General features: G+C 43.2%; 2 protein-coding genes across 2 annotated transcripts in view; one reads left to right on the top strand and one right to left on the bottom strand.

Moving 5' to 3' along the window:
• dip2ba (disco-interacting protein 2 homolog Ba) overlaps positions 1 to 1833 on the top strand; it is a 57271-nt gene extending 55438 nt beyond the window's left edge. The window contains exon 38 of the mRNA XM_081386233.1: positions 48 to 1833. Within this exon, the coding sequence (XP_081242359.1) occupies positions 48 to 300 (253 nt within the window). The 3' untranslated portion in view covers positions 301 to 1833. The remainder of the gene's footprint in view (positions 1 to 47) is intronic.
• On the bottom strand, positions 1752 to 15373 carry LOC308703019 (prostasin-like). Its single transcript, XM_081386240.1, has 4 exons — positions 15163 to 15373; positions 14820 to 15070; positions 14578 to 14717; positions 1752 to 2836 (listed from the first exon to the last, which is right to left on the bottom strand). The coding sequence occupies exons 1-4, from the start codon at positions 15324 to 15326 to the stop codon at positions 2663 to 2665; spliced, it is 729 nt and encodes a 242-aa protein (XP_081242366.1). The 5' UTR covers positions 15327 to 15373; the 3' UTR covers positions 1752 to 2662.
• Between the last annotated feature and the right edge of the window lie 2776 nt (positions 15374 to 18149).

The following is an 18149-nucleotide window of genomic DNA, read 5'->3' as shown; positions in this document are numbered from 1 at the left end:
AAATGATAGTTCCCGTCTCTGATTGGATCGTATGCTTCATCGCACAGTGCCGTCTTCACGTGGACCAATCTTCTGGTGGTCGTGGTGGAGCTCAGTGGTTCTGAGCAGGAAGCTCTCGACCTGGTTCCCCTGGTCACTAATGTTGTGCTGAAAGAGCATCACCTCATCGTTGGTGTAGTGGTCATCGTGGACCCCGGCGTCATCCCTATCAACTCGCGGGGCGAGAAGCAACGCATGCACCTGCGCGACTCCTTCCTGGCCGACCAGCTGGATCCCATCTATGTGGCGTACAACATGTGAGCCTAAAGTGGACTAAAGTGCTTAAAGCTCAACGTGTGGCACCCAAAGATCCACTCACAACACAGCTGTTCCTCTGTGCCATTAGCACGCAACTGGACACGGAGGAAAAAGCTGGCTAGGCCTCTTTCTGTCTCTGCGCTGAGCCTTGTACATATTTTTATGTTCTCTTAATGTGATTGTGGCCTGTTTGACCAACGGCCGTCACCCGGCTTAAGCCATCCAACCCTCCCTGGACATCCAGGAGGGTGGTGCTCTTCTTTTAGAACATATTTCTGCCCTTTAAAACAGGTGAAACCACATTTTCACAAGTTGCATTGACTTTAATGTCTAACTTTTGGTGCCACTTCCGATATGCCTCTTCCGTAGAGCAGCGCTTGTGCTCTTGCAGTGAGACCTGAGGGACTTACATGAAGCTTTTCTGCGCACTTTATCTCCTCTCCTGAGCTAGTGCTCAGAGGAGAGTCCTTCAGTTTTCATTCTGGAAGTGCTAACTTAGTTTTATGGATCAACAGTATCACCAGCAAAACAAACATATCTTCTTTTAATCGAAACTGCTTTATTGGCAGTCATTTTAATGGTTTTAAAATAAATGCACCACATTTTATTGTTGCATAAAGTTTTTTAATTTTACTGACATTGCCCACTATAATGCACATCAATATTGAACTGTGGTGAGGAGGAATTTGTGGAATTAACAGAATACATTTGTAACTTGACATCTATATGCATTACACGTGTATATCGAAGGTGACAGAAACGTTTCAAGATGAAGACAGTTCCATGCCTAAATGCATGTTTCTGTCTTTATTTTGATTGTTGTGTGTAAAGGGACTGGAAAGATGAATAGATGGAAGGTGTTTGTGTGGAGTGTATATATTGTAGTGTCTCACTGGTGTTACTGTATAAACAAATGGACCTTATTATTATCCGGTCCTACAAAAACTTGACTGATAATTCATACTTGATGGCAATTTTCAACATAATTTGCTCAAGAACACGATGCAAAAACAATAGATATTTTTACACATTACAACGGTCACAAAATAGATAAGATTCTGATAGATTCTGTTTCTCGTAAGCCCTGTTCACACTGACACCGAGGTCGCCGAGTGCTGGACCATGATGTTGCTGCAAATCTCTGTCAGTGTGAACAACCCTTCAATGTTGAATGTGTGTGTGTGAGAGAGTGTGTGGTAGAAAGTAAGAGTGTTTTAACCAAGGCTTTCCAACATATGGGGAAAAAAGATAATGTGAGCAAAGAGAGATCTTTTCTATCCTAATAAAATTTCAGTAAAATTTATTAGCATTTAACATGTCTATTTCAAAATGGCCTTAGATATCAAAATATTCTTTCTTCCTGCAGATTGTTTACATGTGAAATTCTGTGCAGCTCTTTAACAATGCACACATTCTCATAACATTTTTTTTTTTTTTTTTGTATTTTTAATTCTCATTTCTTAATTGTCAAAATATTGTTTGTTGGTGCAAAATTTATAAAGTTTTATGTTAATTAAATTTATTGTCATCAATGAATCTTTTACTGTCTTTACTACAGTAACTTCAGGTGAGCATTGTGCAAATAAGGAACTGTTGAATGAGCCTCACACCGTTTCTACACTGGACGAGACAGTGAGAGTAGAGCGAGCGCTTTTAAGTACGTCAGAAATAGACTGTGGGAAATTTGTCGTGTTGCACCACATCCGGTGTAGACGGTATCACTGATTTATGGGTTCTATCTGCTTCGTCACGTTTGTCTGGTGTAGACCGTGTTAAAAGATTTAGTGCTCTCAACCAATTCTGTGAGGAAAAGGCAAACTAATCCATTTATATTTAACAGCAAAACTGTACTGCATATCAGTACAAATTTATTTAAATTCATTTGAGCTGTTTTTAGGTTTTGTACTGTCCTGCATTTATACCTAATAAAGGGACAGAAATGATATTAATGACCTCAAATAATTGACACATACTTTTAGGAATAATCCACTATTATTTATGACAACTGAAAAACCAATCCATTACATCTTATCAGGAATCATCATATAAAACCTACTGCAAGTTGCAGGCTAAATTCAGATTTGTCCACCAGAGGTCACAAATATCCTCTGATTCTTAATCATCACACATGTACACAAGATTAAGTAATCTTATAAACAAAGTAATATATATAATATGCACACAGGATACATATCAATAGGTGAAATTCAGAACTTGAAATTAGATAAATACATTTATAAGTATATAAGGAAATCAACATATAATGCATGACACTCAGAACTTGAAACTATATAAACATAAATACACTACCTAACTCAGTAACATGACTATGCACACAGAATAGTGTGAGAAATCCAGCTTGATTTCAGTGGAAGCTTATATTCATTTCACGCTCAATCCAATAGTAGAGGGAGTAGACTTTCAAATAAATATTTGGTCGGTTAGGTTTTCCGCAGGAAGTGGCCTTCACTCGAATTCCAATCAAATAGTAGCGGTGCTCTATTTCGACATAGCAGTTCAGCGGTCCACCCAGATTTGTCTGCGTGTGTTAATATAAACATAAAAGGTCACATAATGAGTAGCTCAACTCACTCTAAAATTCAGGGTTCCTACGCATACTTTTGCAGACTCAATTTCCAAACCTCTCAGTAGATTTTTCACACCATATTTAACATGGTTCATACAACATTGTTAGTCCCCAAGACCTAGGGGGCGCCCCCTGAAGTGCAGATGAAAACTTTGTCCATATATCATACATACTTTCATGTATATGTAGGAAGCTCGGTACACATATCAATCTCATCGAGCCAAACAATTTTTACGGCCACAGTCTAAAGCAAACCCAAAAGGAAGTCAGCTATTCAGGGTTTTGTGAAAAACACGTGCGCTGAACTTTTCAATACTCCTCCTAAGTGATTCATCCGATCGCCACAGAAATCGGTCAACGCTCAACATTATGTCAAGACATTAGCCCCTTTCACACAGCAATCCCGGTAAATTACCGTAAAATTACCAGAATGATATGACCGATAACGGTAGATCATTTGATGTCAGTCATTGGAAATTATCTTTAACACTGCAGCGTTGTCTTCATCCGCCCGCATGAGAAGCGCTTTAGTTTCACTGTCTGTTCAATTTGACAACATTTTTTGACGTCTGAGTGAAAGGCAATATGGGATGATCAAACAGAGCGTGATTTCGCTCTTTAAAAAAACACGAGACGTGTATAATAGTATCCAACTGCAGAGCCACAGCATTGATGAATTGAAAAGAAGCCGGACAACTTTCTAATTCCGAGCTCCAAACAGCAGGAAGTCAGCTATTGAATGTGGATTTTTTGACAAATCAAGCTCTGAATTTTTAACTATTCACACCAAACTTTCTCGACATGATGCCAACACAATGAAGATGCCAAATTGCGAACAGATATTGTATATCTCGAACGGTGTTGCCTGCATGGCGAGGGAGTAAAATGGCAAAAAAAAGGGAAACGGGAAAAGTCTCATTTTCTAAGCAATAAGTTATACACCATTTATTTCTATATAAAATAATACAACTAGAAAAAATATATATATTTTTCAATTAATGCCATATATGTAATTTAAAACTAGGCAGAATGGTGCCTATCTGGTTGAAATAAATAAATCAAATATCATAGATAATTTATACACTAGTTTGCAGTATAGGCCCCATTTTTGAACGAGGTTTAGCAAACCCTTGTTGTTAAAAACAATGTTGCCAGCCATAATGACTCACTTTTATTAGGTATTACATATGGATATATATTCAGACATTATAAAATATTACTTTCTGTTAGGTTTTTTATTTTTTTTGCACTTAAAGGTGCATTGCGCAAGTCTCTGAGTTTTTGCAGAACTATGCCCCCTTCTGGCGACACGTGAAACTGCAACCAGAGTTGTGCACGCGGTTACGTGGAGTTTGCGTTGGGGTTTGGGATGAACTAGAAGCCGGTCTCTTTGAATCCATCTTCTACTTTTGCCAAAGTCGCTTGAGTTGTCTTCGCTGATGCGGATAATGGCGGCGAATACACAAACCTGCCAGACATAGCCAGGTGAGCGTGAACGCGCATGACGTCACGCCCAGACGATTCCGTCCCGAATCCCTCTTATTTATTTTACTGTACAGGATTATAGAGGCAATCGCAGAGATCATAGAAGGGCTCATTCAGCCCATCAGGCAATTGTTTAAGCATGTTTGGGTTAGAAAAACGGGTATTTTTAACATGAAAAGTTGTTTAATGCACCTTTAATGTTAAATCTTCTGGCTCAACTAACTGGTAAACAGTCTCAAATGAGCATTTGACCTAACTCAGGGCATAGAACCATTTGTAGGCCACTGACAACATATTGTTATAAAATTAGTCTAATACATAGGTTTTTTGAGCTGTAAATGACAACTTAAAGACAACTCCTATGACATGAAATTCATTTGAATTTAAATGACATCATGGATATGGCTGTTGTGGTTTGCAGTCATAGTTGCACTAGCTGGCTGTAGTAAATGTAGCAAACTACTTTGACATTTACCCTCTTTAAATGCAAATTGCCTGTTGTGTACAGTCTTCCTAAAGCCACTGGGGTGGAAGTGGCACAGGGGCTTGGGCCTGATCATCACTTTATTTTTTCATTATATTTGGTAGGGGTGTGAAAAGATCTTAAAACGTTACAATATTTCTCGTCAAGGTGAAAAGCTGTCTAACGATATCACCATGATGGAGTTGAGTTTGTGGCAAAACCTTTTACAGTGCTTGCATTACTGCATATAATTCATTAATTCATTACATTTATATAGCGCTTTTCTCGACACTCAAAGCGCTTTACATAGAAGGGGGGAATCTCCTCAACCACCACCAATGTGCAGCATCCACCTGGATGATGCGACGGCAGCCATATTGCGCCAGAACGCCCACCCCACACCAGCTTATTGGTGGAGAGGAGACAGTGATGAAGCCAAACAGTATATATGGGGAGGATTAGGAGGCCATGATGGACAGAGGCCACTGGGCAAATTTGGCCAGGATGCCGGGGTTACACCCCTACTCTTTCGAAAGACATCCTGGGATTTTTAATGACCACAGAGAGTCAGGACCTCGGTTTAACGTCTCATCCGAAGGACGGTGCTCTTTTGGCAGTATAGTTTCCCCGTCACTATACTGGGGCATTAGGACCCACACAGACCACAGGGTGAGCACCCCCTGCTGGCCTCACTAACACCTCTTCCAGCAGCAACCTGGTTTTCTCAGGAGGTCTCCCATCCAGGTACTAACCAGGCTCAGCCCTGCTTAGCTTCAGTGGGCAACCAGTCTTGGGCTACAGGGTGATAAGGCTGCTGGAATTGAATATGAATTCATGAATTCACATTCAGAAAGTAAAACTTTTTTTATGATTTTCAGTTGAATAAAAGATATGCATTTCATATATTTAGTCACTGAAGATCTCTTAAAAGTAGTGTTAAAATATCGTCTAGTCTCATTCTCGTGAACCCAATATCGTGTATTGTCTTGTTTCATGAGCTGATTGTTTCATCACACCCCGGTAAAGTCGTCTGTAAATATTTTAGTTTTCTTTTCTTTTTTTTATTGGTTTTCTCAAAGTGATAACATGCGCTTATATGAGAGGAAACCTAAAACACTTAGGCTGCATATATTCCCCTTTGGCACATTAGTTTGGTACTGTAAATGTAGTCTGATGTTGCATGATCACCAAACAGCAAAGTACAGTCTGATTTAGATGATTGCTTTAAAGGGGACCTATTATGCCCCTTTTTACAAGATGTAAAATAAGTCTCTGATGTCCCCAGAGTGTGTATGTGAAGTTGTAGCTCAAAATACTCCACAGATCAAATGACCCACAGATCATCATCTATAGCATGTTAAAATGGTCACTTTTTGGGGGTGAGCAAAAACGGGCCATTTTTGTGTGTGTCCCTTTAAATGCAAATTATCTGGTGTCTTCTTTTAAGAAGAGGGCGGAATTTTAAGAGCTCATGCTCCGGTGTCCTCAGATAAAAGATAGAAGAGGTATATTTTAGTTTAATTACAGTTATAACGGTTGTCATTTAACTTTTATATCTACTATTTGTACAAGCCTTCTATAGAGGACCGGCCCAACTTTACTATTGAGTTCCCTTACGAGAACGTTCTCTCGTACTGCGTTGCAAACGCTATGGGAAAACTCCTTTTCTCGAGAATATTGAAGCCTTTATTTTAAAACGCATTTGCTACAGCACAGGCGAGAGCATCAGACCCACGTGAGTGAGCTGATAGGCTGTGCTGTGGGCAACTGCACGAACCAATGGCGGATAGACAGAAGCGCGCGAGCCAATCAGAGCGCTTGGCGCTCTGTCACTGTCAAGCGCGCGAAACTACACGTGACCATAACATATAAATACAGATAGAATCCGCCATTTGACAGATTTAATCTCCTTCAGCTCGACTCACCTCGTCGCTGATTTTCTCCGGTCGTAAGAAGCCCTCGTCGTGGAAAAGCCGTCCAGCGGAACAGCTTCGCATCCCGGCATCTCGCCAGCTGAGCGTTTCCCTGTGGCATCCGACGAAAAATTATATCCTTTTCATTGCATATTTATCTAAAAGAGCAAACCGCTGTTTTCACAGCGCGGCATAATGCCTCTCTCCATCTGTGAGAGCTGCGGGGTCTCCCTGCATGCATCCGACGGACACACCCAGTGTGCGGCCTGCCTCGGCCCTGAGCACGCCGAGGCAGCGCTCATGAAAGGCGGCTGCCAATTCTGCGACGGGATGCCTGTCTCCGTTCTCCGTTCAAGGCTGTCTTCGACGGTGACCGATTCCGCCCACCTTCCGTCTTCGGCGCCCCACGAGCCCCGTAGGAAGAAGCGGCGCGATCAGAGGCGTCCTGAGCGCGGTGAGTTTAGCGAGTGCACGCCGGGCCTTTCTCCTCGTGCCTCGCCCACGCCTTCTTCGCCTTTCCTGTTCTCTCGGAGCGAGCAGCGCCCCTCGTCTGAAGCGGCTGGACTCGTCTCTGTCGGCGCATCTCCGGATGACGTCGATGACGCACTTTCTATGGCGGCATCTGAGAGCGAGGATTGGTCGGGCTCCGCGGACCCCGCCCCCCCCTCTCAGCTAGAGTTTTCTGATACTCGAGCGAGCATTGACGCCGAACTTCTCCGTGTCATGTCTCGCGCTGTTGACGAGTTGGGACTCGATTGGCTTTCTCCAGCTGAGCCCGCCAGAAGCCGCCTCGATGAATGGTACCTGCCGGGGCGCCAGCAGGCCCCTCGTCAGCACGCCGCTCCATTTATGCCTGAGGTTCACGAAGAGCTCACAAAATGCTGGCGCGCGCCCTTCTCAGCGCGAACGCGCTCATCTGCCTCTTCTACGCTCTCCACTGTTGACGGCGCTGAAGAGAAAGGATATGTGTCTCTCCCCCCACTGGAGGAAGCGGTCGCTGCACACTTATGCCCCCCCACTGCAGGTAGTTGGAGGTCTAAGACGGTGCACCCTTCTAAGCCGTGCAGAACTACTTCGGCCATTGCCAGCCGCGCATACGCTGCCGCCGGTCAAGCCGCCTCTGCACTTCACGCCATGGCGACGCTTCAAGCCTTCCAGGCCAAACTTCTCCGTTCCATGGATGAGTCAGGCCCGGACCCAGACACATTTAAAGACCTCAGGAGTGCCACGGATCTGGCACTGAGGGCCACGAAGACCACCGCTCAAGCCCTGGGCCGCAATATGGCCAGCCTAGTGGTAATGGAGCGCCACCTCTGGCTAAACTTAACCGAGATCAGGGACGCGGATAAATCTGCCTTCCTCGACTCGCCCGTCACAGCCTCAGGTCTCTTCGGCCCATCTGTCAGCGGCTTCGCCGATCGCTTCACTGAAGCTCAGAAGGCTTCCAGCGCCATGAGACACTTTCTACCAAAGCGCTCCAGCTCAGTCCAACGGCGCCCCAAGAGCACGCCGCGACCTGAGAAAGTGGTGTCCCAGGTCCTCCAGCCCCGCCCAGCGGCTGAGACCAGTAAGCACATGAAGCCAGCGAAACGGTTCCCGTTCCCTAAGCGCCAGGGCCCGCGGCCGAAGCTGACGCTCGATCACGAGCCCAAGAAGCCGTCCTAACCGGCACAAAGAGGGGTCACTGTCCCGCTGCGGCCGGACCAGCCCCAAAAATCGCTCGACTACTGCTCACGGCTCCCTCTTCAGTTCAGGCGGCTGCAGCAGTTCTAAATGCAGTTCATGGGCCCGTCACATGTCACGCACCCCTGCAAACAAACGCTGTTTTAACAGCGACCCACACAAAGCACAAATCGAGCATAATTTCTCACATGCATACATGTCAGTCCGAGCCCCCCACTCTGGGTGTTCCAGATATGATAATGCCTCTAGCTCTGCGGGCTCTAGCTTGGCAAGCTATCCCCGGAGTTTCAGTATGGGTGATGAACATCATAAAGCATGGTTAATCGCTTCAGTTCGCCCGCAGACCACCGCGTTTTCGCGCGGTTATACAAACCACGGTAAGGGGCACATTGAGTCATGTCCTCCGCACCGAAGTGTTAAGTCTGCTGGCGAAAGGGGCCATCGAGAAGATCCCCCCTTCTCTGAGCGAGTCAGGTTTTTACAGCCGATACTTTCTTGTTCCAAAGAAAGACGGCGGCCTGAGACCCATTTTAGATCTCAGACATCTGAACAAGGCTCTCATGTTACGGCCGTTCAGAATGCTCACGACCAGACATATCCTGACGCAGATTCGCCCAGGCGACTGGTTTTTCTCAGTAGATCTGAAAGACGCTTACTTTCACATTCAAGTGAACCCCCACCACAGGCCATTCTTGAGATTCGCCTTCGAGGGGCAGACATACCAGTACACAGTTCTTCCATTTGGACTGGCACTAGCGCCTCGTACATTCACGAAGTGCATGGATGCAGCTCTCTCCCCCCTGAGACAGCGGGGAATGCGCATCCTAAACTACCTCGACGACTGGCTCATACTGACCCAGTCAGAGGCGGAGTCACATACTCAAAAAGCCTGGCTCCTCAGCCATCTAGAATGTCTAGGGCTCAGGGTCAATGTTGCAAAGAGTGTTCTGTTGCCCAGCCAACGTATCACGTTCCTGGGAACAGTTCTCGACTCCGTACTTATGAGAGCATGGCCCACACCGGCCCGTGCTCTAACGATTCAGCAGCTCACGGCATCGTTCATAGAGGGCTCTCTTGTACCCCTCAGAACGTTTCAGAGGATCCTTGGCCTGATGGCCTCTGCATCATCAGTACTCCAACTAGGCCTACTGCGTATGCGTCCTCTTCAGCTGTGGCTGGCTCCTCTGGTGCCACCCCACGCCTGGCATTCAGGCCACTTGATTATCAAGGTGGACCAGCGCTGTGTTCAAGCCCTGGCCCCTTGGAAAAACGCCAGCTGGTACCAGCAGGGCGTAAGCATGGGGGTAGTTTCAGAGAGGAGGATGATTTCAACAGACGCCTCCAACTCCGGTTGGGGAGCTCTGTACGAGGGCAGGCCTGCCTCCGGCCTCTGGTCGAGCTCGGAGAAACGCCTACACATAAACTGCCTCGAAATGAGAGCAGTTTTTCTAGCCCTAAAAACATTCCTCCCATACCTGGCGGGACACCACGTGTTGGTACGGACGGACAACATGTCGGTGGTCTCTTACATAAATCGCCAGGGCGGCCTCAGGTCCCGCAACCTGTTTGCCATAGCCTCACAGCTCTTGCTATGGGCTCACACCAATCTGCGCTCGCTCAGGGCAGCTCACGTGCCAGGCACGTTGAATACAGGAGCAGACATGCTCTCTCGGGGCAGAGTTCCCCCAGAGGAATGGTCTCTCCACCCTCAGACAGTTCTCCTACTCTGGGAGGTCTTCGGGAAGGCAGAAGTAGATCTTTTCGCCTCAGAAGACAACTGTCAATGCCCAATCTTTTTCTCAAAGAGCAGGGATGCGTTGGCCCACGACTGGCCCAACCTTCCTCTCTATGCGTTCCCCCCGGTCTCGATGCTCCCTCAGGTCATCGAACGGATCAGGAACACGAAAAGCGCAGTGCTATTAGTAGCTCCTCTCTGGCGGACCCAGGTTTGGTTCCCAGAGTTGATGCAGCTGTCTGTAGCAGACCCGTGGCCAATCCCAGTGAGGCGCGACCTCCTGACTCAGGCCAACAGGACAATCTGGCATCCCCGTCCCGACTTATGGGCCCTACATGTATGGCCACTCAACGGGTACCCCAGAACCTCCCAGAGGGCGTCCTGAATACTATAAAGGAAGCTAGAGCTCCGTCTACCAGACGCCTCTATCTCAGTAAATGGTCAGTGTTTTCCAGCTGGTGTTTAGCTCGAGACCTCGACCCATACACTTGTGAAGTACCAAGAGTACTGTCTTTTCTACAGGAGATGTTGGACGCGGGTCGCTCCCCCTCCACTCTCAAAGTGTACGTGGCAGCCATTGCTGCTTTTCACGTATTGGAAGCCGGGGCCTCCTTAGGAAAAAGCGACCTTATAGTTCGCTTCCTCAGGGGCGCCAGGAGGCTTAACCCGCCTCGGCCACCGTCTGTTCCGGCCTGGGACCTCTCCTTGGTCCTGCGGGCTCTTAAGGGACCTTCCTTTGAACCACTTCAGTCAGCTGATCCTAAGTCTCTCTCTCTGAAAACCGCCCTGCTTCTAGCACTGGCGTCAGTAAAGAGAATAGGGGATTTACAGGCGCTGTCTACCAGCGCTTCCTGTCTGGAGTTTGGTCCTAATGACTCCAAGGTCATTCTTAGGCCAAGACATGGATATGTTCCTAAGGTGCTCTCAACTCCGTTCAGAGCCCAGGTTATTTCTCTGTCAGCTCTCCCCTCCTCCGAGGAGGATAGCGATTCTCTCATGCTTTGCCCAGTCAGAGCTTTGAGAATTTATCTGGAGCGTTCGGCCTCTTTCAGACAGTCTGAACAGCTCTTTGTGTGTTTCGGGGGCCGATCCAAGGGCCTCCCGGTCACTAAAACCACACTGTCCAGATGGATAGTTGACGCCATTGCCCTGGCTTACACCTCACTGGGCCTCTCTTGTCCCATAGGTGTTAGAGCTCATTCCACGAGAGGTGTTGCCTCTTCGTGGGCTTGGTCAAGTGGTATTCCCATTGAAGACATTTGTGCGGCGGCCGGCTGGTCCGCTCCGTCCACATTTGTGAGATTCTATAAGCTGGATGTCCCTGCTCTGCAGACATGCGTTCTTTCTGTCTAGACTCTGGCTCTGTGGATCCAGACTAGTTTTGAACCATGGTCACTTGGGTATTCCCATCTATAGCATATGTGTGGCGGCCGGATATCCGCTCCGTCCACATTGTTGAATTATAGCTTTAATGCCCTTGCTTGTAGCTACAGTTCTTCTGTCTAGACACTGGCTCTGTGACCCAGTCTAGTTGATATTGAACACACGGTTTTCACTTTGTGGGCTAAGTGACTGGCTCTGGACAGATCCGATGAATTATAACTTTAATGTCCCTGCTTTGCAGTTACAGTCTTTTCAGTCTAGACTCTGGCTCTGCTGACCCAGACTAGTTTGATATTAAACACACGGCTATCACCTTGTGGGTTAAATGACTGGCTCTGGCCAGTCTTTATTACGGATAATTGATGGCCCCGATGTTCGGTCTCTTTTTATCCTGGCTATTCTGTACTTCCCGGAACTCTGGTGAGTCAGAGCGGCCAAAAGATTAATAGCACGGCGTTTTAAATGGAAACGTTCCCATAGCGTTTGCAACGCAGTACGAGAGAACGTTCTCGTAAGGGAACGTACTGGTTACTTTCGTAACCTCGGTTCCCTTAGAGATAAGGGAACGAGTACTGCGTTGCCTTGCCGTGCTATTTTTCTTATGGCAGGTTTGTCGCTTCAGTCGATTATACCTGTCAAATGGCGGATTCTATCTGTATTTATATGTTATGGTCACGTGTAGTTTCGCGCGCTTGACAGTGACAGAGCGCCAAGCGCCCTGATTGGCTCGCGCGCTTCTGTCTATCCGCCATTGGTTCGTGCAGTTGCCCACAGCACAGCCTATCAGCTCACTCACGTGGGTCTGATGCTCTCGCCTGTGCTGTAGCAAATGCGTTTTAAAATAAAGGCTTCAATATTCTCGAGAAAAGGAGTTTTCCCATAGCGTTTGCAACGCAGTACTCGTTCCCTTATCTCTAAGGGAACCGAGGTTACGAAAGTAACCAGTACGTTTTATGACGTTTATTGTACTTCACGTTCACACAAAAAATGAGGGGTCTGTTTCACTCCAGAAAATCACAGTAGGAGCTGAATAAAACAGTACAAGAAATACTGTGAAAGAAAGTGGATAAGAAAGTCTTATCCATAAATTCTCTCTCTCCCTTGCATTATCATCAACATACACAGCGAACTACACAGAAACACTTGTTACAACTAACAGTAAACAAATATATACGGACCATATGCCTTTCCGGGGGGTGCTTAATAAACTGGTAAACTTTATATCTGTAAAATAACTCCGATGAACTGTAATAAAGTGTGCGCTCTCCCTTTCGTTACTGCAGTGACCAGTATCAATCCGGAGACTGTAAGTTGGATCACGAACAGTTGGTACTGATCCATCCATGAGTAACTATTTAATAAAACCTATGTTTTGTATTGACCCTCGTTCACAAAGCAGTCTAGTGTCAAATGATTCGCGCAGACATAAACGAATTTAGGTATATGGGGGCGCATTCCCCCAAAATAAAACTAATCCACTGCGTCTTTAGCGGCTCTGATGTTGGGAGTGCATGGAGACTGTTATGTTCACTCTTACATCCAACAACAAAACACCTGAATTGCTTACAAGACATTCTTGTTGCTACAGCTGCTCTGGCCTGGAGAACAACTCCTGTCTATGCTAATACAGCAGAGTCCATCAGCAGTCGTGGGAGGGGCCTATACAAAGTGACGTCACTTTGAACAGAATCTGCAAACGGCTTGTTCTGAGACACTGCTTTTAATTTATGGGGATTAAAAAAAGAGTGGGTGGATTTTTATCATTATTGGCCAACACACATTTGTTCAAACACCATGTAAAAGTGAATTTTGCATAATAGGTCCCCTTTAACACTATCAATGCTGAAATGAATCTGCAGCTGTCAGGTGGTACAGGTCAAGTTGTTTATGTTCGGTATTACTGTAATGTTATGTGCTTTGAGACATGAGGTAGTTTACCACTGTCTCTCGTGATGATTTTGTTTGATATGAACTTTTTGCCATATTACCCACCCCTACTTGCTCCTTTATCTGTTGCAGGTTTGAATGACATTTAAGTGAACATTATTTTATTGAAGTTCAAAAGAGACTTGCTAATGGTAAAGAGAAACAGTTTTGCATAATGAAAATCTGCACCTTGAATTCATTAAGTCGTGTTCGACAATCACTAAATGATCACTTAGTGTATGATACATTCATTTTTTAGAAGTTTATTTTAAAAAACTGAATAGGGGTAATAGTCTAGAATTTGGAAACATATTTTTCCATACTATTTCTTTTTTCCATACTTATCCAGACCTGCGTAGGAACCCTGAAAATTACAACCTAAAATCGTCATTTTACATGCTACAAGTGAATTTAGGCATTAAATGTATAATGTACAGTATGAAAACAATTATATTTTGATTTGCTATTTGATTTTGAAATTTGATTTCATGAAGGCAAATGTAATTTACTCTAGTGTTCAAAAGTTAGGGGTCTGTAAGATTTTTTAATGTTCTTGACAGAAGTCTTTTATGCTCACCAAGGCCAAAAATATTATAATAACCATTTTCTATTTTAATATATTTAAAAATGATATTTATTCCTGTGATGTACAGCTGAACTGTCAGCGTCATTATTCCAGTCTTCAGTGTCACATGATCTTTCGGAAATCATTTTAATATGCTGCTCAAGAAACATTTATTATTATTATCACTGCTGCAAAAAGTTGTGATGCTTAAGATTTCTTGTAGTAACTGTGATACAGTTTTACAGTATTCTTTGACGAATAGAACATTTATTTGAAATGGTAAAGATATTTATAAAGTTACAAGTTCTGACTTTTGATCAATTTAATGAGTTCTTGCTGAATAAAAAAAAAATCTTACTTTGACACCCAATATTTAAACAGTAGTGTAAATGTAGAAATACAGAATATCAGCATGCACAATTAAATTCAGCCGATAATCAATGTTTTACAAATAAATTGCAACTTCAAGGAGTTAAATGAATTTAACTATTCACCTTTTACGCAAGTAGGCCTGCAAAAAAAAAGAGTACTAAAACATACCTCACATCCATCAACGCCTCCCCCATAATTGCCAACACATAGCATGTCCGCTGACACAGTGTAGTTCCAGTACGCTGGCTTATTGCACAATGACCGTGACATTATAAACACATTTGCTTCTTGCAGTGCACCAATATCACCTGATAAATATAATATATGTGTCAAATTCACATAAAACGAGAACAACTAAAATTGCAGCATCTACAGTCAGCCACTATTGCAAAAATCGGCGGTCAACTCACCACCAGGTTGAGCGTTGTATCCTGTGATGTGACAGGATAATTTATGATCAGCAGCCACGTTATCAGGCACACAGATGGGATAGACAAACTCATTAAACACAAAAGGGGTCTTCATTTCAAAAAGAGCAATACTGTACCGCAAAGTGACAGGATTGAATAGTTCGTGTTTGATAATTCTGGCGACTTGTAACTTCTGTGTGAACTCATCATCAACATCCAATCTACTGCTTCCTGCTCGGATCAAAAGTTTTCTATAGGAGAAAGTGCAACAACATTGGGCCATGTGCGTGAGTAAATAGAGCGCATGTATCTTGCTATTTAGGATTAAAGTGGACATAATTACCTTTGATTCTGCACATCTGCACATGAAGCTGCTGTCATTATCCAGTAATCGTCGATAATGGCTCCACCACAGACTTGACTGAACGGTACAGATGAATTGGGCTGGTACATCACAGACACCTGCCATGGCCAAACATCCACGCTGACGTCCTCACCTCCGATCATCCGGGGTTTTCGAAGTTTGCCTACTCTCTCAGGCCTGTCGCCGCACTCTCGATCTAAGAGATTGTTGTTAAAAAAAAAAAAAAAAAGTAACGTTAGTAAGATAAGTAATGGTTAGTGTACAGAGCTAATTGTTTATAAAGTTTATATTAACTCACATCGAACGGAGTCGGACGGATTAGAGATTCCGGTATAATAAAATACGAATGCCACCAACCCAAAAGCACCCATAAAAAAGATAAATTTCATGCAACTGCCCATCACGGCGGTGGGATTTAGTTAGTTGAGCGACAGATTAGCTTGCTTGACTGGCTGTTAAACGTTCAACACGACAAATACGTCTGTTTGTGTTTGGATAACTTAACGGTCAAATATATTTGAATTCTATGACGCAAGTCACTGTTTTGTGAAGCATTGTGGGCCGTTCACATATCGCGTCTTTTGCGCGCTTAAGTTCGTTATTTCAAGTGCGCCAAGCGCTCGTTTTTCCCTAGTAGGGAGGGATACATAATCAACCAATCAGGTTCACCCTTTCCGTAACAACACTGAAAGCTCAGTCAACATAATCAGGATGGGGTGCACGCACGGTGCATACAAACCATACAAACACTACGTTTTTTCTCTTTCAGAGCTATGCAAGCGTTTATCGGTGGTGGAAATCCATTACTTAAACTTCCTCGTCGTTGTGGACATAAAATCCCGAGCTTACCACTGGTATTTACGACATTGTGGTGGTGTTCAAGTGCATTCAACTCGTAAATTCGATCTATACGAGATGTAATACATTAGATACGTCACGCGTCCGCCATATTGATGACTGCAAGACTGCGCTGTAAACAAATATGTAAGTAAGGTGAGCTGCGGGTTTTCTGGATAAAAACAAAAATAACGTTTACATTTATCAACCAATTTCAGTGGTTTGTACGTGGTGTACAAAAAGTTTAATCTCTAGTTATTTAAAATCTCGATAGTTAGTATTTTTAGTATTTAGTAAGGAATTGACAAAAAAAGCTCAGGCTTGTCATGTAACGTTATTTATTTGGCTTTTTATTCTTGGATAAGAATTGTGAAGACCCCCATACTGAGATATAATTGAATTTTCACAGTAAATGAAATAAAGTTTTCTTATTGTGGAAAAAGCATTTTCTGTCTTTGACCCAATTTTAGCAATAACAAAGATAACTGATGGATCCTTTATGGTAATACATATGATATGGTACAACTACAGTGCAATGCAAATAGTAAATATAAGATAAAGTGAGGAGTAATAGTAAATAGTTTAGTGTATAGTCAATAAAATAAACAAACAGTATACAGCAAATAAAATAGTAATGAATAGTATAATTATATAATATCATAAGTACAATAATATAATAATAATATATTGATAATAGCATATAGTGTATGTATAATACTATAATAAAAGCCTTCGACACCATTGATTTAGAAATTTTAATTGGGAAATTGCAACACTATGGTGTCAGAGGCAAGGCACTCAGCTGGTTCAAAAGCTACCTAACTGAAAGGGAGCAATTTGTCCAAATAAACAGTAGTTATTCAGATTATGCACAGATATTGTTTGTGGAGTCCCCCAGGGCTCCAAATTAGGTCCACTTCTTTTTATTTTGTATGTAAATGACATTATAAGTTCATCGAATATTTTTCATCAGGTTGTCTTTGCAGATGACACTAATCTTTTTTTGTCCCATAAAAATCTTGATATTTTACAAAAGCTTGTTAATGAGGAATTAGTTAAAGTAGATAGTTGGTTTAAATACAACAAATTATCTGTAAATGTATCTAAAACCAAATGTATTATATTTCGTTCAAATAGAAGTCGGACAAACATTGAAAGTATACAAATCAAAATACATAATAAAGTAATTGAAAGAGTAGAGAACATCAAATTCTTAGGAATTTATTTGGATGAGTACTTAAACTTTAAACAGCATATAGAGTTTTTAACAAAGGAATTGTCAAATTATGTTGGTTTGTTCTATAAATTAAGATATGATCTTCCTTTTGATGCTCTTCTAACATTGTACCGGTCACTTTTTGAATCACATCTAAATTATTGTAATATTATATGGTGTAACACATATCCTAACCATCTTGAAAAATCGCAGATTCTACAGAAGAAAGTTATACGTGTTATATCATGGGCAAATTATGATGCTCCCTCTGGTCCGCTTTTTTATAGGTATAAGCTTTTGAAGCTCGCTGAGTGCAATAGTTTTCAAAATGCTTGTATTATGTATAATGTAGTTCATAAATTGCATCCAACACTTTGCCATCTCATTCCAGTAACCTCGTGTATGCATGACCATAACACTAGAAGGAGAACTCTATTACGAGGGAAAAAGCGTAAGATGAAGTGTACTAGTTTTAGTATAGCATGTAAGGGTCCTGGGATCTGGAATGAGATTGACAATTCTATAAAGGAACTACCTTCTCTTGATATATTTAAAAAGCATTTTAAACACAAATTGTTACAACTTTATGCTTGTTAGACACCATAAGGCTGAAGGTTTCATATTTTATTGACTTATCTGATTTTCTTTTTTGTGATGTTTGAATACCCCTATTATTGGCTTTGTTTGAGGGATGGATGAGATGTGTGATGTATGCTGACTGGTGGGAGGATATTTTGTGGTGAATGGTGTTGTTGTTGGTGTGGATGGGTATTGGGTGGGTGGATTATTATTTGTTGTTATTAGTGCTGATTATGTGTCTTGAAGGGCCCTATTTACAAGCCGGTATGGCTTCTGGGTAGTCCTTTTTACAGGAACTTGTTGTTCTGTGAATAAACAATAAATTAAATGAAAT

This window comes from Scardinius erythrophthalmus (assembly GCF_964197995.2).
Source record: "Scardinius erythrophthalmus genome assembly, chromosome: 15".
NCBI lineage: Eukaryota > Metazoa > Chordata > Actinopteri > Cypriniformes > Leuciscidae > Scardinius > Scardinius erythrophthalmus.
This window is presented reverse-complemented; position numbering and strand designations above follow the sequence as displayed.